This window comes from Podarcis vaucheri (assembly GCF_965113315.1).
Source record: "Podarcis vaucheri genome assembly, chromosome: 1".
In the NCBI taxonomy this organism is placed as follows: Eukaryota; Metazoa; Chordata; class Lepidosauria; order Squamata; family Lacertidae; genus Podarcis; species Podarcis vaucheri.
Window position 1 is genome coordinate 128573713 of NC_138759.1, and position 27600 is coordinate 128601312.

A 27600-nucleotide genomic window follows, 5' to 3' on the forward strand; every position below is an offset into this window, starting at 1 on the left:
GTGATTTCTGTATTAAGAGCAAATCTGTAGTTGATTTGGTTTCAAAATATTTGCAGCTCAGCATCCACAAAAATATAAAGTATCATCCAATGAGGAGTCATCTAGGATCATTTTGGAACATTTTACTTGAAATGTTCTTCATAAAGTTGTAACCATAAGAGATTTGAAACATCAGTATTAGCTCTAAGTCTTTTATGCATGTTTGTTTATACTTTGGAAAAATTGGATCAGATGCTTACTTGGAAGTAAATCCCAGTGATTTCAACAGAATGCATGACTTTTAATGTTTTGAGAAACACTGCCATGTTTTGGATTTAGGTGCAGAGTAAATTGTCTAGTCAGGCTTTACATTGCCTGTATCTGCATGTGCATTAAATTCACTTGATTAGAAGTGTAGCTGAGTTGATTGGGAGAAGCATGCTTAGGATCAAGACCATTATAATATTTTTCCAAACTTCTCTGTTGATCAGGGCCCATTAGCTCCTTTATTTCTGTTAATATAGCATTAATATAGACCATATTTCCCTAGAAAGTGAGCAGACCTGTAGGCTTTTTTTTTTTTGGATAGCTGTAGGATGAGGAGTAAGGAGTCCAAGTCTACTTATTTGAAATAACAAAACAGTATGATTCATTTTCAATTAAATGTGTTTTGGACGGGCCAATATTCTTATGTTTTATACATGCATTCTGATGCTAACATGTATTTACTAGAAACCAAGTTTAAATGATTTCTTAGTTAGTACATAGCACTGGGGCTCTAGTGTCAGCAGAAGTACATGGAGTAGACTAACTCTGTGCCTTCCACTCTTGTACTAAATGTTGATATATGATGGTGTTTTTTTTTTAAATTAAATCTATTAGTAGCTTATCTGCTGAAAAGTGGTTATGGTCAATGTAGCCTATCTATGTGTACAATATAGCATACAAAATGTAACATTTTCTACAATGCACATTAACTGGTGATAGTGGAATACATTGTATCACCTGTGCAAGAAATGTATTTCAATAATGCTTTATAAATCTTGATGTTAATTTTTTACACTGAAACTGTGCACTTAGAAGTTGGAGAAAAAAAGTGGTGCTTTGTAAAAGGTATACTGTATAATATTTTGACAGACTTATATTCTGTAGGACTTCAGAGCTGGGCAAAGTGCGACAGTTAATGACAATCTAATGTAGAATGTATGCTGATATAATTCTGAGCTAATTTATTGTTACCAAAGCAAGCCACAGAAAAAACCCCTGACGGTAGTATAGTAAGCATGAAAGTGCAACAATGAAACAATGCATCATCATTATTGTTAATGAAATTCATTTTCTCTTTGGGAATAACTGAAAATTATGTGGAATAAGTGAAAATTAGGAAAGCATTAGGCCATTATAACCCAAGACATTAAGCAGACTAATCTAGTTCCATATCATATAACGTTGGGTAACTTATACAGGTTATTTACTGGGTTCTTTTCAGTAACGGTCAACAGCATTTTAAGATTAAAATGCCATCTTTTAGGGTACTAGGGCTCAGCTCCTGCCTGTCTAATGGGGCTTCACAATCCAAGATAGTGCTCAGCTGACACAATGTGTGTATGTGACAGCACCCTCTGAAAGAGAAAGTGCTCATTTGGCAACACAGAATATTAACTTTGAACTATAGTGTGTGCTTAGCTGCCCCCCCAATAAATGATGAATCAATCCTATGTTAATTGATTCCTACTGTATAAACTCCTCAGAAACAGATGCACTTTCATATGAAGACATTCTATGAGTGAAACTGTTTTAAGAGCTAAAGCCACAACTGACAAACATTTGAGAAACTGAAGATTTCAGAGAAATGTACTTAATTATCTCTCCCGTGCTGCATTTTCCCACCATATTTAAGCTGAGCATTCATCAGGGAGTATTAAGCATTGATCTTGTGTTTTTGAAGAATAAGTTTCAGTTAATTTGGAGTGCAGAAAAAAAGGATCAGCATTGTGCAAGGCTTTCTCTATTATCGTATCTTTTTAAAGATTAGCACTAATATTTTCTTTTAGAGCCTTCATTATGTCCATTGTATTAACAATATCAATTCGAAAATTAGTATAGTTATGTCAATTTTACAAGAGTATTGGGGAAATAAGTTCAGTAGGCTTTCTATTCTCTAAACTTACTTTGATTGCTTTGAACGTATTGTCTCTGCTTGTTCATAGCAATGCATGAGTTGTCCAACAAATTGATTCCCCAAGTGATATAATATTTACCTTGTACCAAATAATTCCCCCCTCACTCTATAACTTTTAATTTTTAAAAGTGTTTGATGCAAAAATATTTAAGATTAAAAATTAATTTTGCTAATGAGACAAGTAGAGGATATTTCTAGAGGTGCTCTGCTCTTTGGGGATTTAACACAACTGTCTTACTGTAATGTCAATAATTTAGTGAAAATCTGTGCAGTCTTAGACACAAAAGCCTTAGAATTTAAGGACTGTTTACATGTAATGGGTTATGGAACTGAATGAGTTTACCACATGTTTTAGTGAGTAAAATGTAAAGTGCAAGACAGCTTTGTGTGTGTGTGTGTGTACACACATGTGCATGTTCTGTGCAGAGCTACAATTAGCATTGCGTGTTAGTGGTAGTGAAACTAATGCAGGCATTTTTCAAGTTATGGCATTCACTGGAAAAATGCAGTAAACTGGTTTGTGTACTGCTGTGAGATGCAAACCATTTATTGGTGGATGTTTGATGCAGTTAGAATTGTTTACATGTCTCAATCAATCATAATAATAATAATAATAATAATAATAATAATAATAATAATATAATATTTATACCCTGCCCATCTGGCTGGGTTTCCCCAGCCACTCTGGGTGGCTTCCAGCAGAATATTAAAATACAATAGTCTATTAAACATTAAAAGCTTCCCTAAACAGGGCTGCCTTCAGATGTCTTCTAAAAGTCTGGTAGTTGTTTGTCTCTTTGACATCTGGTGGGAGGGCGTTCCACAGGGCGGGTGCCACAACTGAGAAGTCCCTCTGCCTGGTTCCCTGTAACTTGGCTTCTCGCAGCATGGGAACCGCCAGAAGGCCCTCAGAGCTGGACCTCAGTGTCCGGGCAGAATGATGGGGGTGGAGACGCTCCTTCAGGTATACTGGACTGAAGCTTTTTAGGGCTTTAAAAAATATTATTATTAAAAAATGAATTGGACCGTTTCCCCAAGTTTTAGGTTGTTAAAGATTGCTGTGCTGTTAGAAATTAATAATTCTATGTGTGTTCAGGAGGACTAGAAATATACTTGCTATCATATGACCTGCTTCTTTGCAGTTTATGAGCAGTCATTTGTGCCTTTCAGTAGTTATTACTGAAACTGTGGTCAAATGTTCCTATGTTGTATCTAGAGATAGCAGGATTATGCATACTATAATATAATCTTTGCATCTGTGCAAATTAGAATTTCAGTTAAAGATGAAACATACAAAAGGAGTCTTAGGGTGGTATCCAATAATGCACTGCCGTTAGTACAATAATTCCCACTCATGCAACACAACTTCCCTTCCCTCTCCACTTCCCATGTACCCTTCCCAAATTTGGTACAAATTTAGGAAGTGCACACAGCGGGGGAATTTTGTTGCATAGACGAAAGTCCATTTGGTAACAGAAGCAAGTTGCTGCATTCTGCTCCTTTAATAATGTCTGGTTGACACAATACATGATTGTATTGTGTATACATTGTATACATGATACAATGATTCCAGATGTGAATCAGGTAGTTATGGATACGGAAGACATTCAATTTTCCAGCAGTTTTTCTAACTGGTTTACTGCCCTGTTCCCATATTAGCCTGGTTTGCATATAATGCTAAACCATGGTTTAGAGTCATATCCATAAGCAGGAAGGAACCTTGCTCTTGCATAGTTCCTCGCTTCCTGCCTCCTGTTCAACTGCAAGAAGAACTTAACAGGTATTTGGTTCCAACTTTCAATTTATCCTGACTTGTGTCATATGTACCAGAGATTGTGGTTTAAAACAAACTCTAGTTAGTTAAACAAGCCAGCTTCAAACCCCATAGTTCCAAGTTGGTTTGTTTTGATGCTGACCAGAATTTGTTTCAAACCATGAACGTTGGTTCCTCTGATATGACAAGCTAGGATTAGTGGAAAGTGAAACTAAACTCTGTTAAAGTCTTCTCCCAACCTCAAGGGAGAAAGACGGAAGAAACCATTTGAGCCTGAGACTTTCCTTAAGTTCCTTCCTGATTATGTATGTGGTGCCAAGCTGTGGTCATTATGTTGATCCATGCGAATGTGCACCCATGGGCAGTCTGTGTACATGGAGAACAAATGTATTCTGCATAGTAAAATTGGAGATGTATGCAGACTTGAAAATAAACTTGAGTCCTAGGAAATAAGTTTAAGAGCATAACCTAAAATCGTATAGGTGGAAGTTCCATTTAAAACAATGGAAATAGGTTCCCACATCACATTTTTAAAGATACAAGGTGTCATTGTTAACTGGCTAATCTTTACTTGTTACATGACACTTTTTCTTTGGTAAACAAAGAAACTTGATTTCAATAACTTGATTTGCAGTTTTTCATAACATGTAATAGTGTTGGGCCTAGAAGCTACTTAAGTTTATCTCTAAGGTATGTGGTTTAGGCTGCAAACCTATTCACATTTACGTAGGTGTAAGACACATTGAAATTAGTGTGGCATTAGTTCTGAGTTTATTTGGGTAGGATTGCACTGTTAGTTGGACTAATATGAGACAACATAATAATAGTATTGTGAGAAATTATTTTTTTTTTTGCGTATTTATCTGTCAGTAGGTTTCTGGGTTTTTCTTTCATTCCCTGTAAAGGTGTTTAGGATTATGTTTAGGATCTTCCTTTTAAAAGATAAATATTGCTGATGCAGTCATATTACAAATGAAGCATGCCCTTTGAATAACCTATATTTTAAAATGGAAAATAAAATCATATTTTTATGTGATGTGCCTTTCCATTATTTATATGTTACAACTGAATATGCATATCTCTTAGATTTGCTATTTTGTATTTTATTGGCTATTAAGGAATAAAAATCTCACTTATGAGTTATGCATTACTTTGCAGTAAAAGGTGCCTTTCATAATGTCTTTTCCCAACTTACAAATAACTTTTTTGCCATAATACTCACATGCTAGCAGAGCAACATGATAGATGTCTCCTTAAGTGTCGTAGTAAAAGAAAATGACTTGAATTTTGAGGCTGTGGATAGTTTATGTTGTTTTGGACCAATTTCCCGAGCAGTGATCGAAAACAGATTACAATAACAATTATACAGTCAGAAGATGCAATATCCATTTCTGTTTTAATTGGGTGAAAGAATAATAAAAACATCATTAAGAAAAATGAGATGGACCTGTCACATAGTCTACCAATTTTTAGACTTTGAGAAAATACAGAGTAACTGAACTGGTGTTTAGTTTACTTCATCTTGTTAGCTAAAATCTGTATTTATGGTGGAAAATATGCGACTTGTGCTCACAGACATGGACAAGTTTTTACTAACTGCTGTTATTAAGATTTTAAAGTAGAGGTGAAATAATTGGGCTTATGCCTTTTAAATTCAGTGAGAGGAAGCACTTCCTGTTGCCAGTTTAATCCCCCCTCCCCTTTGTTCATTACAACTTGATTCGTTTGTCATCTGCCAGCTTTATGAAATGGAAGGAATATCTGAGTGGTGGAGACAGTGAAGTTTTCTTCCCAAAATGTGTCTTGGATCCTAACTTTTGTTCCATGAATGGAAAATAATTCACATTCATGGAACAGGGCTATTCTGCCTTACCCATCCCTCCGCAGGCCCCAGGTCCCTGAAAATATGCTCCTGGTTGTTGGATGGTGCAGGATTTGTTGTAGCAAGCTACAGATGGATGGAGAGTTCATAAAAACTTATCCTTATTACACAAACAGAGGAGCAACTAGGATGTAAACCATCGTACACTTTTCTCAGCTCTTTGTTCTAATTCATGCAGCTACTTTTTGTGCTCCATCTCCCCACCCCACCACTGCAACCTTTCTCTCCACGAATGTACAGTGTGAAAGCTGTTGTCTGAGTGGCCTCAGTTCCCAGTTTAGTGGCCTCAGTTCCCAGTTTAGTATGGTATTGCAAACTCTTGAAGTACTGAAGCTGGGCCTGCCTGTTGTGTAGCATTCAGGTGACCTCTTCACCAGTGGCCACCTGCATTTTTCCTCTGTGGGGATAGAAGAAAAGCTCTCAGAGTGGTGACTCTAAACAAGTCCTGCATCTAGATCAACTGAATTAATAATTAGAGATAAAGTAAGGTCCCTGGCAAACTGTAAGCTTTGGTATGATGAAGTCCCAGTACAGTGGGTGTGCTTGCTTATTTCAGAGCTTTCCAAATTTTTCATCTTGGTGAAACATTTTTTAGACACGCATCATTTCATAACATAGTAATTCAGTTTTACTAGCAAACTGGAGGTTAAACTAACCCTTTTCCAGCTCCAGAAGGAGCACGGGGAGCATTCGTGCAACACACCTACACAGTGCAGCCGACAGACAAATGTGTCTCGACAAACAGTTTGGAAAGCTTTGGCTTATTTGTTTGTTGAACTCTGTAAGCCCTTAAAACTGACATGATCCTCCCCAGTCTCTTAAAAATAGTATTTGCCAAACTGTACATCAGAAAATTGTAATACGTGCAATATTCAATTATGATACAATAATTTACCAATATCCTACAGCGTAACAAAAGTGTTGTGGTGGAAATAAATGGTGGTTATTTCTGATAAAATAGGGAAAATGAAAGATATTAGAGCTACCTTATTACTAACAGATTCTATTAATACCACATAAGGATGTAGTACATCTTCTACTTTATTGTACTTCAGTTACAGATAGGTAGCCGTGTTGGTCTGCCATAGTCAAAATAAAAAAATTCCTTCCAGTAGCACCTTAAAGACCAACTAAGTTAGTTCTTGGTATGAGCTTTCGTGTGCATGCACACTTCTTCAGATACACATGTGTATCTGTGTATCTGAAGAAGTGTGCATGCACACGAAAGCTCATACCAAGAACTAATTTAGTTGGTCTTTAAGGTGCTACTGGAAGGAATTTTTTTATTTTTATTGTACTTCGTTATTCTAATACAAAATAAAAAGGCTCAGTTTCTCTATAAATGTACAACTTGTTGCCTGCTTTCTCTGACTTTTGTTGTGCTTTACATTGGACATGCATACTGTATCCCAAATTCTTATAAACTATTAATCAATATCAGATCAACAGTGTTTGCTTTTCTCCTAAGAGATTGCCATACATGTTGCTTTTGAGAGATGAGTCTTTTATATTCCAATTCTATCTCTTTTGAAATTGCAAGAGGATCATTTGGAATGTTATATCCAGTAGTATTTTGGATATCTGTTATTGCCAAATTTCAATGTATTAGTTAAAAAATGTAAAAAATTGCCCTCAAAGCCCTAGAGTGTCAACATTTATCACTGACAGTTGGGGATATTGTGCTTAATTGTGTTGGTGTAAATACTAACTAAATAACAATGTGTGGAAATTCCTCTGAAAGTTTATAAGCATTATCCCAGATCCATTTTCAGATTTCCTGATGCATTTCTTTTGCAAGATCCATTTTGTTTGATCTGAATTTATTGTTGGTTCCAAATTAGCTTGAATTTTACCCATACAACCTAATGCATTGTTTGATTGCCCAGAATTATTATTTCAAGCTCCTTGCAGTCTCACAACTAACCATATATTACTAGTGACTGCGTAATTATGTATTTGACTTGGGAGATATTGAAAGGTGAGGTATATGCTGATTTCTTCCTGAATTGACTTTTAAGTGTTCCTGCCGCTTAGAAAAATGGTGCCATGAGAGGGCGAGATTAGGAAGAAAGGAGCCTTCCCATTTGGATGTTTAGACTGCAGAATATACGGTGGCTCAGAATATGATTTAGTGTAGCGTTCCTTGGTTCCTAAGCTGGCAGAGTATAGAACCATATTTTACTTGTGATGTAAAATGAGGCCTTTCAGACTACCAATTTCCTTGTACAGTAATCCAAGATCTTTATAGCACAGTTCAGGTGGAGACTAGGCAGAAATAAAAGCAGGTTGTATAGTAGGAAGGTGATCTCATGGAACATTTATCCTTACATTTCAGGCTAGGAGCTTCTGGAGTCTAGAAACAGAATTGTTAGTGTATTGTGCAGATGATTCAAATCATAATGCCAGTACTTTGTGAGCAAACTAGTCACAGTAAATTTGAGGTTATTTCTACAAGCAACAGCATTATGCACACAGCAGCAAATTGATTTTCTTAATATTCATGTACATATCATAGTTTGCAATATGTATGTTTCTGTTTATTCAGCTTGCATAGAACTGAAAGGTAATAATACTTCAAATTCTTTGATGAAAAGTTGACTAATAAACCTTTGCAAATTCACGGACTCTCAAAAGTTAAATGAACATGGTGTGAAATGAATGTTATTAACATCTGTTACTGCAAGACCATTCTACCTATAGGGAAAATAGGGTAATAGTCTTGGAAATTGATTATAGTAGCTGCCATATAATGTTTGGCTGCTTTTTTTGCATTTTGGGTAAGTAGACATAGAGTATAGTGAATGATAAGCAAATACAGAGATGTATGTTTGAAGTAAAAAGTTTTTTAAATATAAATTCTTCAGGATTACCCTTGGCACCATCAACATGCGGGGCTAAGACTCACATGGTTAAAGTGTACAAGAGTGCCCCTGAATGTGGATTTATTTTTTATATGCATTGGACTCGATAAACTTCTGTGCACCTGGAGGCTTCCTCCCTTCTTTTCCTGTTCTTGATGCCTTCCCATGTTTCCCTTTTTCTCTGTTAGGTAAATATAACCTAGTTTACATATGTATAACTGAATTGTGCCAAGGCAGCCATAAGCTTGGGAGCAATGGTGAGAGGAGAGCAGGAAGAAATAAAACATTATTTTCCAACATCAGGCCAGACCCTGGTAACCATACAGTTCAGATGGCTTAGAAGCAACTCAAGGGACAAAGCAAAATAATTAGTATTTGGAATATATTAATAGGGTTGGTTTATATGTAATAACAAAACCGCTTTGAGATTTTTTATTTAAAATATAAGGCGGTATAGAAATGAAATGGGGGGGGGGATCGTAGTATGGCATTAAGTGATTAAGCTCTATGCTTGTGTGCTTCTTTCTTCCCTTGGATAGCTTGCCCAACTTTGGATGTAATGGCAGACTCTGGTTTGACACTAAATTGGAACTGAGGGAGAAAATTGGAGTATGTAAAGAGAGAAGGGGACACATGTGCTAAGGCCAATGATGTGGGTTTTCTGGGAATTTTTGGATAGAGAAAAATCCCAGAAAACCTTTCTTTTCAAATTAATATAATTAATGTAATTTGCACCATAAGTTTTTTAGTTTGCATCAGATTTTTTTCTGATGCCCTAGAGCATGAACTAATTTAGCATGTTTATTTTACTTGTATTCAGTAAACAAAGCTAAAAACTTTGAAACGGCCAAGCTTGCCTATGCTTTATTTGAAGTTGGCACCCATTGATTGTTACTAATGAATTTATAAAACAGAATAAAGCACTGGATAGTTGCCATATGTCCTCTTTTTCCTGGACACCTCCTATTTTTCAGGATTAAAATTTCTGTCAGGGAGGATTTTTAAAATTTGGCAGAATGTCCAGGTTTTTTTATTTGGTTTTTTTTTTGTTTTTTTGTTTACAACAACCCAATATTTTTTTAAAATAGAAACAACTTTAAAAGCCCCATGTGTCATGCTCCCACCCCTTGTTTTTCATGAATGGAATGGGAGCACTCTGCAGCATGTCTGCACCCTTCTTCCTAGGGCCAATGGGGAACAGCGGCTGTAGGCCAGTGTTGTGGTCACATGGGCGTTTGTAATTGCGGCACCCACGGCTCTACTCTGGGGGGCTCGTTAAAGTTAAGAACATTGCTACTAACAATATAGCACAGTTCCTATAGCCTACATATAGTAGGGGTATTTAAAATGAGAGTCATCATAGCAATCCGTTGTTAAACGTAGAAGTCTGTAAATATGTTCTCTTTCTTCAAGGTATAGCAACCCTAGCACTGGAAAATCTTCCACTCCACATTTCTGTCTATAGCCTAATGATCAAGCTCTGCAGCCATCAAGTTATGACTGTACCAACATGCTCCAAATCATGCTTTATTGTTGCATTTAAAATGGCCCACAGTGCTCTAAATTAAGAGTGCTTCCCTTCATCACTTCACTTACATTTCCTTCTCATGAGCTATATGCCTTCATTGGGTTCTATTTTACTGCTGGGTGCTCTGTCATCATTGGTCAAATACAATCAAGTATTTAAAGCAGGAGTGTTTTTAGAAGTCCTTAATTGTTTTTAACTATGTTTTTATTTTATTTTTACTTGTACTGTTTTACCACCATGTTTTGCCATTGTGTGCTCTTTTGGGAAGAAAGACAGGATAGAAGTTTAATAAAAATAAAATAAAATACCCTTAGTTTTGGAGCCTGAACAATTCCCCTCAGTTAAATTTTCTGCCTCCCATCCCAATTTTGGTGGCAGTGAGAAAATGTTATTTTTAAAAGTAGACATAGTGGTAGGGTGTGCTAATCTCAGGGCCCTAATACGGTTGTAAATCTCTCCCTCCCTCAGATTGATTGAGTAAATTGCCTCCTCAGCTGATTTGCACAGGATTGTGTCCCTGTGTGTATGTTTACCTGTGTGTGTGTTTGTGTGTGACCATTCCCACCCCTTGCATGTGGCACCCAGAGGGTTGGTCAAAAACTGATGTTGTTCTTAGACTAAAAAAGGTTAGCCACCCCTGATTGAAATCACCATTTAAAAATAATTATTATAAAGGATATGAGTTGCAAAACCAAATAAAGTTGATTGTTTTGGAACAACAATGAAATCAAATTTCTGTATTTTTGTAATCAACCATTATTTACATTTTTTGTAGCAAATAGATCTTGGTTTTTATTAGAATGGTAGGAGATACTTAAACAGCTGCAATTTCATTTCAACTGAAATTCAGCTAACAAAGCACACAACATCCATAAAAGGCTTCAGTTTTTAAATGTGATGGTGTCTTAAGGCATAGAGCAGAGGGTGCCTACTCCTAAACAAAGTGTATATACATGTATACATACCCAGATTCATGCGGATATGGAAAGCAAGGGGCCCATAATCTTGCCTTTGTTGAGGTCATATCATGTTAAAAATAAATAATTAGGCACCAATGATATGAGAGCATTGTGACCTCATGGATTATTTACACAAGATAAAATACTACCAAACTACAGTACATCATGAGCAACACTCTTGGACTTGGGTTAGCAGGCCCCCATAGAAGACAAGGATGAAAAGAATGTGTGGGGGGTGTTGTGTGTGAATTGTGGGACCTGGGTTGGTGAAGAGGGGAATTTCCATTTCAGTTGCTTTGGAAGGAGGAGCAGGGATGCTGGCTCTCCCTCTGACCTTCCTGCGGAGTTGAGAGGGCTTTGATCAGCGGAGTGGGGAGGCTGTTGCAGTCCTGTTGGCTGGAACCAGGTGTCACCTTTGCAGATGGGAGCAGACCCACCCACCCTGGTAGAGTGCGCACTTGAAAACTCAACATTCCCACAAGGCAAGAGAGCCTGCCCACGTGTCATACCTTGTGTTTAAAAGCTTGGCAGGAGGGATGGGGAGACTTGGTGGGCCATGTTTGTCATTTCCCTGCAGTTTTGAGCTTTCTGCCTTCCTCCTGAGTGCACTGTGTCTGCTGCTGAGCTTGTGCCATCACTTGCCTGAATAAAGATCTATTTGTTTTGCTCTTTCAGGTAAAACACCTGTGTCTGGATTTGTTGGGTGGGAGCCAGGACATAGTATTTGCCTGGGCAGCTTGGTAGTTCAGTCCCCCAGATTGTCCACTTGTTGGACTACAGCTCCTATCCTCCCTGACCATTGGCCATGCTGGCTGGAGATGATGGGGATTTTAGTCCAACAATACCTGGAGTGCCAAAGGTTTTTCCAACCCTACAATATAATATATTGTATAGTAGAAAAATCCACTAATAATAATAATTCAAAATAAAAAAAATCCTTCCAGTAGCACCTTAAAGACCAACTAAGTTAGTTCTTGGTATGAGCTTTCGTGTGCATGCACACTTCTTCAGATACCTCTGAAGGTAGATTTCGTGCATGCACAAGAAAGCTCATACCAAGAACTAACTTAGTTGGTCTTTAAGGTGCTACTGGAAGGAATTTTTTTATTTTGACTATGGCAGACCAACATGGCTACCTACCTGTAATAATAATTCACTAAACTTGCTTTTTAAAATCAACAGGGTTTTCTAGTCTCTTAAGATGTGAATACAGTAGTTTCTTCACTTTTCTTCCTTTTGGAAAAAGCTTTTACTGTAAACTTACATATGATGACATCCTAATATTTCAGTACAAGGTCTATTTGTAGTTGCACTTTTAAGACATTGTAACGTGACCATTAAAATTAATTGTGGGTGGAATCTGGCATAGAAATTGGCATTTAAAATTATAGCTGTGCAGGGAATTCTCTTTAATTCTCTCACCCTGAACCATTTTTTAAAATGCCATGGGCATCAAAAGCACTAGTATGTATTAAATAGGTGGTTTTATAAAAACATCTAAGGTACTAGTTCTAAAATGCCGTCACTCTTTTGAAGTGAAATATTAGTATATTTTCCATTAGTTCATGTTATTATATATAGTAGTGTGGGATATTTGTAAAACAACAAATGAAATGGCTAAGTTGTATTAAGAAATAACTAAGTTATGTTATGTTTTGTTTTTTAATATGCATTTTTTTCAGAGCCATAGCCTGCCTTTAACATGAATGGAAAAGTTGGGTTTGACAGGGTCCCCCCCCCCCCCCGGTAAGGAATTACATCTTCAGAGGAAAATAAAGATAGTAGCAATATGTATGCTATCTTTTATTTAAAATGATGTATTTTATCCAAAGTTGTCGCTCAGCTGATTGTAAGGCTTCTGTTAGCAGATTGGGGTGGCATGCAATTTTTAGCAATTTCCTCTGCCCCCAGATTCTGTTTTAGAGCATCTTGCAACCCTCTGGAGTTGGTGAGGGAAGTATGGAGGGCTGCAGGTGGGAGACGTATTGCTGAATATTGCTTCCATCTCTGTTCCGCTGATGGAAGTCATACTATCAACTGAGTGGAACCATTGGATATACTGTACAGTATTTTCCTCTCTCTCTCTCTCTCTCTCTCTCTCTGTGTGTGTGTGTGTGAGAGAGAGAGAGAGAGAGAGAGGATGGGTGAGGGGAAGGAAGAGAGTGAGCTAGTACTGTAACAAGATTTGTTGCACTAGTCATGTGGAAAAAATCATGAGTGTGTGTTTTCTCAGATACTGAAGTATGTGTTGGACAGTACAGTATCTGAAAGAGCAGCAACTTTTCAGTTTCTGAACCATTTGTCTATGAGCTTGCTTTTTTAAAAGAGCTATGGCTTATCTGTGAGGCTGATTAGCTTGAATCAGCTGAACATTGCTGTTGCTTTTGATCAGGGATGAAATAATTAGGAAAACTGAGACTATCATTTACAGTGTTGTCATTTTCTTACTATGCAGTGCTATGCATGACTGTCTACTTGTGGTGGACAATGCAACTGTGACCATGAGGCAATATCTCTTCTCCACTTGGCTCTTAAAGGTTCTTTGCTTTTATCTTGGTGGTAGAAAATACATGAATGTTAATAATAATAGAAGATAAGAGTTAATCATTTTACACTGATTTTTTTTCTTTACCCTAGGAAATAGTGTTTTTTCACTAACAAGTGCCATCATATTGTGTTACCTTTTTTTGTCCATTTTGCTTTGGTACTTACTGAGTTGTTTTGTGTTTTTCTTTACTTTTACAGTACAGAAAAAAAACCAAAGGGAGAAAAAGCAAATCCCATTGGATAAATGAGCTTTACTCCCAGGTTAATAGGACTGCAATATCAGGCTACTGGACAAAATGAATTATTACTTGCCTTGGATTTTGGCTGCTTCTCATAACTATGCATACACTAAAGATACTAGAAAGAAAAATATTCCCCCCATTTCAGTTACCTTAAAGTTACAATTGTAGACTCACTTATTTGGGAATAAGTCCCACTAAATGAATTGTGGCTTAATTCTGAGTAAACATGTACAGAATTGCACTGAAAGTGTATTTTTTTTTTTAAAAAAGAGTAAAACCTGAATGTAGCCAACTACATTAATGTCTGTATTTCTCAATTCTTCCAACTAAAGCCAAGGCCTCTTCTGTCAAACCCATTGGACTCTGTGGATACAACACCTAGACACATAGGATTACATTGCTCAGTCATTTCTCCATCTTCACCTCTGGCCTATATGTATTCAGCGAGAATGACAGGCTCTAAGGGTGTATTGAGAAGTTTCTATATGCCCTCTATTGCCCCCTCCAGCCCCTTATCTACTTAGTGCAGGTTATTCAGTTCTTTTACCCTCTCTGATTCTGGTTTAGACACCAGATGACTATATCCCCCCCAAAAAAAACAGGAATATCAGCATTTCCTGGGATGCGGGGCCTGTTGTATCCCCTTTATTCCTATTCTCTCCCAATCTTCCTTTGGCTTGTGCTTATCTTTTTGTGTTGGCTTTTATAGACAGAAGAGTCTATAGCATTTGTTTCAACTTGAAACTTGCTCAAATAATATGACAACCATATTAATTTGCCAATTGATAAATAGTTCATATTACTGATTGTTGACCCAAATAATTTTGTAATATATGGTTGTTGTGTAGTGCAGTCCTATCCATGACTACTCAGAAGTATGCTGAGTTCAGTGGGACTAATGTGGGATGGTACCCCTAATGTCATGTGTCAAAAGTGGACCAGCATTGCAGTGGACTGCCAGTACAATCTCTGGCTGTTTATTTCTAGAGCAAAGGGTAGCTGTGATTTAATGGAAAACACATGATTTTGACCTTCAGAATTCCTATGAGAAAAATGATAAGGAATGATAACTTAATCAATAGATCACAGGAGTGGGTGCCCGGCCCCTTCATGGGGAATTTTGTGGGTGCTCGGGCACTCAGAGCTTCAGGGAGTTGGCACCTATGATAGATCAGGAAAGCTTTTGGGCAAGCATTTAAGGAAGCCACACTGGTGATGGTGGTGGTGGTGGTGTTAGTTAAGGCATGTTCAGGTTCTGCTTCTATTCCAAACTGAGACCCTGTTACAAATTCTTGTTGTTAACATCTCTTCTCTTTAGGCAAACATTTGCACTGCTGTGTATTTGTCTTAAATTTATCATATATTGGTATTAAACATAATTTTAGAAATGGGTGTGTGTGTGTGTGTGTGTGTATGTGTGTGTGTGTGTGTGCGCACACACACACACACACACTCCAAATCTTTTTAAAATCAAAACAAACACCCTCCTCTTTTGCATTTGTTTGTTTGGACTGGATTGTCTAAGCTGTATGTCTTCCTAGATCTTTTCTGTCAGACTTCTCAAAGTACTTTTTGGGGGTCTTAACTTATCTTCCTTGTGGTTCCTGTCAGTGCAACATTAATAATCACTGCTGTAGGTGTGTGTGTAGAAACTATTATTCACAATTGCATGTGGAGATCTGTGGTTTGTGTCAGTAATGAAAGACTAAGAGTAGAAGAGGAACCAGTCAGGACCTCTTCAACCTTCTCCTGAAACCATACACTTGGGATTAGCATTCAAACTAGGTAGCAGCCCTTCCTGAGGTCTATTTCTCCCAAACTGATTTGAGAAGGCAAAGCAGTAGGGTAGCAGTCACCCCCAGATCAGTGAAAGACCCCTGCCAGACATTCAACCAACCATTTCCTTCTCCATCCCTGAAGGACTGTGCCTCCTCCCTGCTAGGAGCCACAGAAAACAACAGACCTAAGTGTAACTTCTATAGTTACAAGCTTTTCTCTTGTGGTTCTGAGAAATGTCCATACATTTAAATGTAAATGTGCAGAACTATAAAGGTAAAGTTAAAGGGAGCCCTGACCGTTAAGTCCAGTTGCGGACAACTCTGGGGTTGTGGTGCACATCTCGCTTTACTGGCCGAGGGAGCTGGCATTTGTCCGCAGACTGTTTTTCTGGGTCATGTGGCCAGCATGACTAAGCCGCTTCTGGTGAAACCACAGCAGCGCACAGAAATGCTGTTTACCTTTCCGCCGGAGCGGTACCTATTTATCTACTTGCACTTTGACGCGCTTTTGAACTGCTAGGTTGGCAGGAGGTACAAGAACTATAGGGTTCAACATAGTAACAGCAAAAATTTCTGTTACAAAAATGTGAAATGGGCATCAGCTCCTGGGGATGGATCCCTTTTGGCCCCCTGAATATGTATTTTTTAATTTTTATTAACTCGTTACCATCTTTAATTAAGCTGCTTTGGAAGTAGTATACATTCCATGATAAACATTTTTCGAACCCAGGTTCGCAGAATCACATTGTAGTTCATTAATGCCAATGCTACACACAGATCTCTTCACATGGCAAACAAGATCAAGAAAGCAACCATCAGACAGAAGAGACCCATGGCTTCAGACAGGGCAAATCCCAGAATAGCATATGAGAATAGCTGCTGCTTCAGTGAAGGATTTCTGGCATAGCCAACGATTAAACTCCCGAAAACTGTTCCAATACCAGCACCAGAACCAGCCACTCCTACTGTGGCAGCACCAGCACCAATAAATTTGGCAGCCGTGTCAATGTCCCTGCTGATAGCACTAGTTTGAAACTCCCTTAGTGCTAGCTGACTGCCAGTGTTCTGAGCACCAGTAAGGAAAGTTGTGTTGCCCTCTGCAGTCCTGGCTTCTTGGCCCCTGAATATTTTTGTTGTGGGGGCCACCCCCCATGTCCAAAAAGTGTGGAGGTGACGTGTGGAGCCAGCCAAGCACAGTGTGGCTCCAGTGGCTGGCTCCTCCTCCTCCTCCTGAAGAGGAGAAGGAGAGTGGAAGTGGCCTTCTACTGGTAGTGCCAGGAGGAGGTGGAGGAGGAGCCGCCGGCCATTGAAGCCATGTGCCCCCCCGTTCAGCTCCTCCCCAAGCTCCTCCCAATGTCCTGATGTCAGGTGTGCAACACTGACTCCCTCCCAATGGCCCTCACAAGGTGGTGCCTCTGATGTGAAAAGTTTGCTGGATCTGAAGTACTGTAGAGCTTGGACAATCCAGTTCATTTGAGTGGCCATTAGAGTACTGATGTATTAGGAAGCTGGGACAGGCTTTGTACTGAGAACCAATTCTTTTTATCTAGTTTCTAGACTCTTTCCCAGATGTAACTGGGTACAAGGTAACATCCTGATGATGAGTCTGAGCAAATGTAGTCAGTGCTCATTTAATGTTTGGAATTCCATTTTTATGGTCTGCATATTCTGAATATAATGTTAAACTGTGATTAAATAGCAATGGAAATGGAAGCTTTTGATCTTCTCACAACTGCACCAGAGGAGAGGGGGTAGATAGTACATGAGCCCAAGACTCATACTGCAGTAACCAGTAATTTTCACTTTTTGTGCAAAGGGGATGTAGACTAGAACATAGTAAATATATAACAAACTATATTTAATCAGGTACAGTAAAGTTTTGAGACACAAAAAGAAAAAGCAAGTGGAATTTAAAGTTTGTTCAGAAGCAAGTTTCACTGAGCTTAGTGAGATGTATTCTAAGTAAATCTGCAAAGCTTAATCTTTTTTTTTGTATGCATGATGAATGTCAATGTTCAGGCACTATGTTGATGACATGCTACTGATACTATGTTTCTTCTAATCTGCTTTGTTGAATTAATTATAAAGGGAAAGGGTTGATTCTAGTAACACTTGGAGAGCACAACTACATAGAATTACTCAATAAGATCATGCCAATGTTAAGCATATTTAAGTTCTGTTGATTTTAGTGGGAGAGCTAGAGATATGCTTAACTTTCTCTCCTGTTGTCCTCTGTTAAAAGCTAACTTTGGCTGGATTACATCCTCATATGTAAAATTTGGCCTTTTTTATAATAGGAAAAGGGACCACAGAGCCTAGGGCTTGCCGATGAGAAGGTCGGCGGTTTGAATCCTCACAACGGGGTGAGCTCCCATTGCTCGGTCACTGCTCCTGCCAACCTAGCAGTTCGAAAGCACGTCAAAGTGCAAGTAGATAAATAGGTACTGCTCCGGCGGGAAAGTAAATGGCGTTTCTGTGCACTGCTCTGGTTCGCCAGAAGCGGCTTAGTCATGCAGACCACATGACCCAGAAGCTGTACGCCGGCTCCCTCGGCCAATAAAGCGAGATGAGTGCCGCAACCCCAGAGTCGTCCGCGACTGGACCTAATGGTCAGGGGTCCCTTTACCTTTACTATAATAGGAAAATATTTGTTTTCTAGATAAATTACTTTTCCTTCCCCTGTTTTTAAAACTTTTTTCCTGGATGTGGGAGGGCTAACAAAAAATATTTACTACATCATCATATGATCCCAATTTTTAATAATTTTGATGGGCTTCACTTGCTGTAATACTGCACTATTAGAATGAACCAAGCTTTTGTATGGGAGTAAGTGACACTTGTTAGAGTGCAAAACGTATTTATTTTGAAATAGATTTTAATCTGGCAAGAAATAATTATGTTGTTGCCTACTTTCATCTGCTGATTTTCATACTGAATTAGGACAGCAGGCAACCTCTCATGCCATAGGGCTAAAGGTGGGAGTACAAATATGATATATTGCAATGACCGAACAAAGGAGCGTTGCCTAATTAATTGCTCTTCTTGTGAGGTTCTCGAATCAGCATTGTTAGCCTCTCCATTCCAAATGAAGGTAGCATCTCATGGATCAATATTTTTCACTGACCATTTTACTAGCATGAAGCTACAGTATATCTTCATGCAACAGAAGTAAGGGAACAATTGATCAAGCTTTATAATGCATGGCAGGAAATTTCTTGTTTAGAAACTGACCAGTGTTTGTGATAAACCACCGCAAGCTCAGATGGGGGGAAAGTGGAATGAAACACTGACCCAGTCTTTCCCAGATCTGTGGGAGGATGAGAAGAGCGGGGAAAGTGTGTAAGCCTGAGGCTTTACTTCATTTTGTTCCAGCACATGTAAGTTGTGCTGCCATTGTGTTATGTGTTCAGCCCATTCTCTGTTTACCTCCTTTTTTCTGCCTATCCCCCCTTCATTTGCTCTGTTATCCAACTCTCTTTACATGCTAGAGTGCTTTCTTTCTTTCCTCATCCCTTTTTTCAGTACACCTTTTCTAGTCATCTTGTTCTGTGTGTTCTCCACTATTTCTGCTTCTTCTCTCTAAGTTTGGTGGCAGCACTACACAAGACTTGCTCTCTCAGATGTACCTCAGTGCCTGAGATACATGTGGGTTTTGCAGCATAGTTGACTGCAACAAACTGGAAAAAAACTGGTGCCAACTTCAGGAGGAGCCATTGAATCCAGTGAGAGGAGAAGCAATGCAAATATAGTGATGCAGACATTCTTATATTTCCAGGTTTTTATGGGCTTGGGAGAGCTTATATATTTCTAGAAAGAGGTGGGAAACAACAGCAAACCATGGGTAGTTGGAATTCCTTAGGAGGCAGCAAATGTCAAAGAGGAGACTGCAGTTGGCCGTGCACCTTATGCTGTGCAGGCCTATGCTCAAGGCTGGGAGATCGCTTAACAAAATAACCTCTGGTGGGTCCCTTCTGATCCTGGCGAGCTCCTGGCTGTGTAGTTACTTGGTGACAGCAAGAATAGACAACCATTTAAATTCCCTACAAGTGCTTTATTGGGGTTAATGTGGGAAATTTTAAAATATCTGTTTGCTGTAGCTGCTGCCAGACACAGATGCCCTGGGGTGACACAAGTTCTGACTGGCCCTGGGTACCAGTTGCTAATTCCTGCGTTAAGGCATTGGAAAGCCTGAGCTCATGTCCTGTTTCAGGAATATATTTTGTGGGTATTTTTAGCTAATTCAGTTTTAATTCCCTATATGTAAAATAGGAAAATTAGTGGTGTATATAATTGGATTGTTCTGAAGATGAGTTTTTCAGGATTGAAAAGCACTTTTACACAATTAAAAACTATAGACATGATGAATAATATACTTGATTTATGGTAAACTGGACCTAGGAAGTTAGTGGTTAGAGCAAAGTGATAATGATTACAGTATAATGTGCTTGATGATTTATTTGAAACAACTCAATGACATAATCTCCTTCTGAAGACCTTTTCATAATCTATTTATTAATCTTTAATAAATGTTGAAGGATTTTTGTGTGTGCTTTGTTAGCAAAGAGAGAAAAAGAACAATTTCTTGTAGTTCACAGTTATTCTGTGGTGGTGACTCCTATAAGCTTGGCCTTGTGTACTTGAAAAACCACCTGGTTCCCTATAAGCCTACTTGACTGTTCAGACCCTCTTGGAAGGTGCTCCTCAGAGTGTCTCTGTCTTTTTGAAGGTGGCAATGTAGTCTTCTCAATTGTTGTACCTTTGTATCTTTGGAGCTTCCCACCCCTATTGGTTTGTCAAGTGCCCATCCTAGCTGCTTCTAACCAACACTTTAAAACATTTCTATTCTTTCTAGATTTTAATGAAATTTGATCTTACGGCTGTTTGAACTGATTTCTTGTTTGTTGTTCTCCTTTTGTATAATTTTAATAGATATGTATAAAAATGTTTTTAGCTGCCTTGGGAGTCCTTGATTGAGAGGTGGAATAAGACTATTTCAATTTGGTGATGAACACTAGCTTAGATTGCTTTTTTAAATGGTTAGACAAATCCATTGATATTAGGTCTGCTAGCTAAGTGGAAATTCCACTGTTAAGAGGCAGTGCACTTCTGAAACCTCGGTGCTTCTGGGTGTACAGCAAGGGAGGGCTGTTCCTTTAGGACTTGCTTGTAGGCCTCCCAAAGGCATCTAGGATTCTGGATTACCTGGAGTTTTGGTCTGATCCAATAGCTATGGTCTCTAATTGTGGATTCAACCATCTTTTCCCCTCCAGGTTTGATGATTCCTGTCTTTTGTGTGGTGGAGCAGCTGGACACTTCTCTCGAATATGATAACCGAGAAGAACATGCAGAGTTTGTTCTGGTTCGCAAAGATGTGCTTTTTAGTCAGCTGGTGGAGACAGCACTCCTGGCTCTTGGATATTCTCACAGCTCTGCTGCTCAGGCACAAGGTACTGCATAAAAGTATTTGATTGTTTAGTCACTAGCATGCAGTAAGTTCTTCCATAGTCTCAGGATGTATTCTAAAGGCAAATAAGGAAGCTAATAGTAAACCTTAAACCTGCTTACATTACATGGAGGAAATCCCATTGAACAAAAGCCACTTTGCTCCTTTTTGCTGCTGTGCCAAGCTCAGCTATGCCAGCATTTGGCTTAGTTTGTCATCCTAACCCAGGCTCATGGTTAAGCTCCCTGCAATCTAACCATGAGCTGTTAACCAACGTTTGTTCTTGGGTACAACATGTGGTTAGTTTGGAGAGGGCATCACCATGGGTCCAGGCTAAGCCAAATCTTGGCTTAGCTGGGGGTGGCAGCAAAAAGGACTGGAATGAGTAAAGTCACTGTGAGTGTCTCTTCAGGAGCCCACACATGCACACTAAGCCAAAGTTTGGCTTTATATGATATGCAGACCAAGCCATTAGCAGATGTTCCTGATAAATATAAAGACTTTATAACAACAATAATTTCTTCCTCCAATAGAAATTTTATAACTAATTGTTTCCTAACAATTAGTGAGACAAATTAAGGAAATTTGCTTCAGTTGTCTGGTTAGATTTTGATTATAAAAATGCTAGATTTGAGAGACCTTTCTATGAAGGAAAAAATGATTAAAAAACAAAGCCTAACTTTTAAGCTTACAGTCCAGAACTGAATATATTAATTGTTGTAACCGATGAATGTTTTGAACCTTATGTGTTATGCAGCGTGACGTGCCTTTTGTTTTCAGCATATGGGTTTACCTGGAGAGAAGCTGAACATTCTCTTACAGTTTTAGATGTCTTTTCTCTCTCTCTCTCTCTCTCTGATCTGTCACCCAGTTAAAGAAATCTTGGTTGTTCACATGAGCTTTAGTTGATTACTCATTAAATTTACATAAATTGAATGAGTGAAAACAATGACAAGAAGCATACTTAGTTTTTAGACGATGTATAGGTGTATTATAGCCGGCATCCTATTAGAAAATACATTGCCTTCTATGAGTGAGAAAAGAGAAAATGTTTATTTTAATCTGTAGCTTTAGAAGTACTTTAATATATATTTTAAAAGTCTGCTACCCAATTTATTCACAGTACCTTTTTTGTAGACCATAGGTACTGTTTATTCAGTTAATCTAAATGATTAATCATTTAACAGTACAATCATCTACATGTATATTTAGCGGTAAGTCCCATTTTGTCCAACGGGACTTACTCTACTTTTTAGGATTGCAGCTGAAATGTTGAAGTCCTAACCAGCATCACCCCACCCTAAAAAGAGGAAGTTGCTGAAATTATTTATCTCTGCATTTTAGTAGATTCTTTATAAAGGAGTGGAATGATACTTCTTGAGTCAAGAAAAATCATTGGTCTTTGCTTTTTTTTTTTTGATAAATTTGGATGGTTTGATAATTTGATAATTTTTTGATAATTTGGATGGTTTGCAGTTATACTAATTTAAGGCTGTGATTCTAAGCATGTTTACTTGCAAATTAATTTCACTTAATTCAGTAGGCATTCTTGCTTAGCAAAGCTGGTTAGAATTGGACCACAAGTGGTTTTTAAATACTTTTGGGGCACAAACTAGTATTTTCATTATTTACTTTAAAAATGCCCCTGACAAATTTGGATATATTCTGTAAGAGTTTCAGTTGTCAATAAAATCTAGGTATCCTAGAACATGGACTACTAATAAAACAGAATTTTGAATGATTTTAAAAAATCAAAGCAGTGTGATAAAGAATATGAATCATCACCAGCTTTATGAGCGAGCTTAAGGGTCTAACTGGAAATAAAGCGTATGTGTAGTAATAGTCTAGCAATGTTGCACTCAGTTACCAAACATAAAAAGCAAGAAAAGTGTTTTAAAAGAACCACTTCATGCCATTTTAAGGACATTTCTTTTTGAATATAAAGGTCACTATATCCCACTGCTTCTGTCATGCTGAACCAGCTTCCTCTTTGACAGCACTATCCATCTTGGTTAACACAGTTGCTTAACATGTTGTGAGCTAACATGTGGAACATTCTGAATTAAGCAGCCAAGGCATCATTCTTGGCATCTACAAAGAGAAGGAGATCCCAGGAAAGGGTGCTTTATGGAGGCATGCAGCTTCATTCACTGACCCACACACTTGCTGAGCATTTCACTAGGGGAAGTATATGGGAACTCATGTGGAGGAAGAGAGATTGACTCAAATAGGCTACTGCCTGTTTCATCCTTAGGAAACAGTAGCTAGGCTAACAGGTTAAACATTTATTTTCTTGGCTTGCATATTTTGTATCTGTCATGGTCCAGAGACTGCTCTGTGTTAATCCAGATGCTTCTACGCACATTGGAGTGACTTAGAAAAAATACTTGGAGGTAAGGCAAAATGCTACATTTTAGTCTGGGGCCTAATGTTAGTAGTTGCCACCACATCACACTATAAAAAACATTTTACTTCTAGCCATCCTCTGTGAAGCATCTATACAGTCAACTGCTGTGAGTTTCTGCAGAATTTGCTTACCATATAAGCTGACTTTCCAACCCACCATCTATCTGCAAATGGACTGTATGCTATTTTTTCCATGGACAAATGCCTTTCGAAATTTCAGTACCTTTTTTTGAATGAGGTGTGGAGTTGAGAGAATAGAAACTCAGGTGATATGACTGAGCTGCTGGGTTAAGAAGGGGAGATATTTCAGTTTTGATACTTGGTTTGTGGTCATAGGCAAACTGCTTGTCTCAGTCTTTCCCAGAAGGCAGTTTCTGGTAGGCTGGTGCCAAACATCTCTCTGGGAAGTTTACAAGCAGAAGATGAGGTCAACAATATTCCCATGTTGATTTTCACCAATATCTGGTATTTATGAGTGTATTGGGGAAAGGTTCTCAATAACTGAGTTCATGTTTGTGTCCGTCCTTGGCGTCTCTAGATTGGGGTGGGCAAGACTTTAGTCTGAAATTCTGGAGAGCCCCTGCCAGTCAAGATAGACAGTACTGAATGAGATGGACCAATGGTATGACGCAGTATAAGGCTTTTCCTATATTCCTACATTGCCTCTGAGCTATCACCACTGACAGGAAATGTCTCCATTGACAGTTTAGATGTCTCAATAGACAGAATTTGAATGGTGCAGGGGAGAGGATCCAATAGTTCGGTGGGAAGTTGTGGCGGACTTGGCAGTGTGAGTGAGACTGGCACCTTCACCTCTTGGAGGGGTGTCCTGATTTTTGTTCTACTTGCCTGCAGGTAAAGGATAATATAGCTATTCAGACAGTACTAATGGGAATGTTTAAGGTCAAGTGTCTGATGTTTCTATCTAGGCAGAAATTAAATGTGGATTTAAGTGACTCAGTGAAGAGTTTTTGCTATCCCAAGCAATTGTGTCTATCTCTGTAGGAAAGTCTGCTTCACATATTATGAAATTCCTGGATGGAAGACACATCTGAATAGGAATTATCATTATCTACTGATGCAGGCTGTCACATACAAAGGTTATACAGGGTGAGTCCTTTAAAAGAGGCCCCGTGGATACAGAATACACATGTTCCACAGGGCCTTTTTTAAAAGACTCACCCTGTATATGCAAGTAGTACATACAGCTGTTGAGAACGTCTTGCAGGCTACACACTGAATACATGATAAACCCCCTGCTTCTCCCCTGAGAAGAGGGACCGCAGTGGTTGTCCATGGAGCTGTGTACTCTGGTCCATGAAGCTGGTCCATGCATGTAGAATCAGGCTTTCAAGGACATGGGTGGGTCAGAAGTGAGAGGGCATAAACTGGATACACACTCCAATGTGCATTTGAGTGCAGATGCTCTCTAATCACATTACAGTATTTTCAATGGATAAACATCTCTGCTTGGATGCATATTTAGATATGCATCCCGTTTTAGCCCGTTCCTGATCCAGCTAAAGAGATCAGCACTTGGATGTCAATTTCCAATGCAGATCTCCTTCGTTGGACTGGAGTGAGGTGTGGGGTAAAGAAGGAAGCTGAAAGGGGATTAATGCATCTTCTTTATGCCCTGGCTCACTTTCCCCTGACTGTGTGGGGTTTTTTATGCATTCACATTTATAAATAGAAAGACAAGATTTTAAAATTAAAATTAAGAAACAGAAGGAAACATTGTATTTTGATATACCAGATTTTTCATCCATTTACCCCATTTTAATAGGGAGGGGGAAGAGAGATAGGCTGTAATGTAATAATATAAGAAGAAAGGAGCAAAATAAAGCATGAAATGTTTTCATGGGGCTACATTTGTATATTTTATTTCTTAGATTATTTTGTATGTCTTTATGTTATATTCTCCTTCCTCCCAGTGTTAGGGTGAAGGGTTAAACTTCACACCATTTTCCTTTTCATCCTGTTATAGCTGCTTAGAAAAAATGCCCTGAACTGGCATTGGAACCACAGTTTCCTACAATCCAGCCCAGGAATGGGGAGCCTGTGTCCCTCCAGATGTTCTTGGACTACAGCTTCTATATACAGTACCTGATAATTGATCGTGCTGTCTGGGGCCATTGGAGTTCGACAACAGCTGGAGAGCCACAGCTACCCCCACCCCGCCCCGATTTTGCGATAGCAAAGAGCTCAATGTCTTTGGATAATTGTTCATGTACAGTAAAGAGAATCTGAGAGATGGAGAATAAGTCTGGGAAAAAATGTGTGAGTGCTTCAGCATACTGCAGTCATTTTTATTTACACAATAACACTACGACCGGAGCCTGGATAAAGAAATTGTATCTCAAGTGGCATCTGAAAGACTAATCCATGAAAGCCTATGACATTATAACTTTGTTAGAATTCACTTTATCAGATGCAAATGAAGTCTAGTCTATGAAAGCTCTTGCCATAATAAACTTTGCTCTCTGGAAATTATATCTCAAGTGTTAACCATGTAATGCAAGCAGTTGATAGAGCAGGGATCCCTCCCCCCCAGATCAACAAGGGTACTGTTGTTAAATCCCTTTATTTTTGTTTACACTGTTTTCATTTTAGTATCAAATGAACACTGATTGAAGAGTCACCTTTATTAACATCCTGTCTAGTCAAGTAATGGTTTAAAAACACTCAGTCACTCTTCAGTAGCACATATACCCACTTCTGTTTCCCAGCACAACCAGAGTTGTTGATGGTCAAACAAAGATAGAAAATCATTTCAGGAAAAATCATAGAGCCATTTATAAACAATCTCATAAGTTCCCATTCAGCCTCATGGAATGTTTCAGGTGTCCTTGTATCTATTTTACCGCAAGATTATACTTGACATCTATGTATTTGTTGGTGCAGAAGAGAAAATTTTAAGTTGTGACTTTTTCTTTATCATAAAATCAGTTTGTAATGTTAAAATAAATTCTTGTTGAAGTATCTTTGATTATTCATGCGCTGTTTACAAGATCTTTGTTATAGCCCCAACCATTGGCCAGCAAAGGAGCAGCAGCTTCAGTGCTTGTGTCCCTCTTCCTTCCCCATTCCCTTTTCCTTTTGGATTTTCTGTTTATTAGACTGTGACCCTGCTGGTAGGAACTATCTTATCTTCTAATATATGTACACTGCTTAGACAATTTTGGGCCTTTTTTATAAATTTAGTAAAAGACAATATTTAAGTTGAATTTATTATTTAATAATTATAAAGTTTTCTCAACTAAGAAAAAATATTTTTTCCTATCCTGCATACACCTGAGTAGTATAAGTAATTCACACTGCAATCCTATTTAGAAGTCAGCTGCATTGACTTCAGTGGGACTTGATCCCAGCCAGATAAGTGTGTATAGGATTAGAGACTCACAATAAACCGGCAATTTATGTGTGATTGACTTACATGATTGTAGCTTTGTACGGGTGGTGGAAAAATACATACCGTATTTTTCTGTCTATAAGACGCCCCCGTGTATAAGATGCCTCCTATTTTGGGAGGCTCCGATTTAAGAAAATAAGGGGAGATAGCTCCCATGTATAAGATGCCCCCAAATTCTAGACATTATTTTTTAGGAAAAAAACATACACAGAAACATACGGTAAATAAATAAATGGTGAGCTGAGGGAAACAGTTGGAGGGGGCTGTCAAAAATCTTGTGTGACCTTCCCAGAGTTCGGTAAGGAAGGTGGAGGGCTTAAAAAGCTCTTTATGCACTGTGTTTCCCTACCGCAGAGTTTTAAAACTCTCCTCCACCTTGCTTACTGGGCACTGGGAAGGTCGCATAAGCTTCTTGAAGACTGTGGGATGCTCCTGTGAGCCTTCCAGAGGCCTTCTGCAACCTTCCCAGAGCTCAGCAAAAAAAGGGATAGTCATGTGGGGGGTGGTTCCACGGGTCCTTCTGACTCCAATTTTGCCTTTGCACATGACCCCCCCCCAAATATAACCCCTGTGTAGCTTGCGGGCCTCCTGTATTTGTGTTTGAGCA

The 27600-nt window shown here is 38.6% G+C and overlaps 2 protein-coding genes across 3 annotated transcripts in view; both read left to right on the forward strand.

Annotated features, from left to right (window-relative positions):
- The window catches only part of FTCDNL1 (formiminotransferase cyclodeaminase N-terminal like), a 415186-nt gene that overhangs the window by 197268 nt on the left and 190318 nt on the right, over nucleotides 1-27600 (forward strand). The window lies entirely within an intron of this gene.
- SATB2 (SATB homeobox 2) overlaps nucleotides 1-27600 on the forward strand; it is a 122133-nt gene that overhangs the window by 6351 nt on the left and 88182 nt on the right. For both annotated transcript variants that reach the window (XM_082238746.1, XM_082238747.1), the window contains exon 3: nucleotides 21003-21179. In XM_082238746.1, the coding sequence (XP_082094872.1) occupies nucleotides 21003-21179 (177 nt within the window). The remainder of the gene's footprint in view (nucleotides 1-21002; nucleotides 21180-27600) is intronic.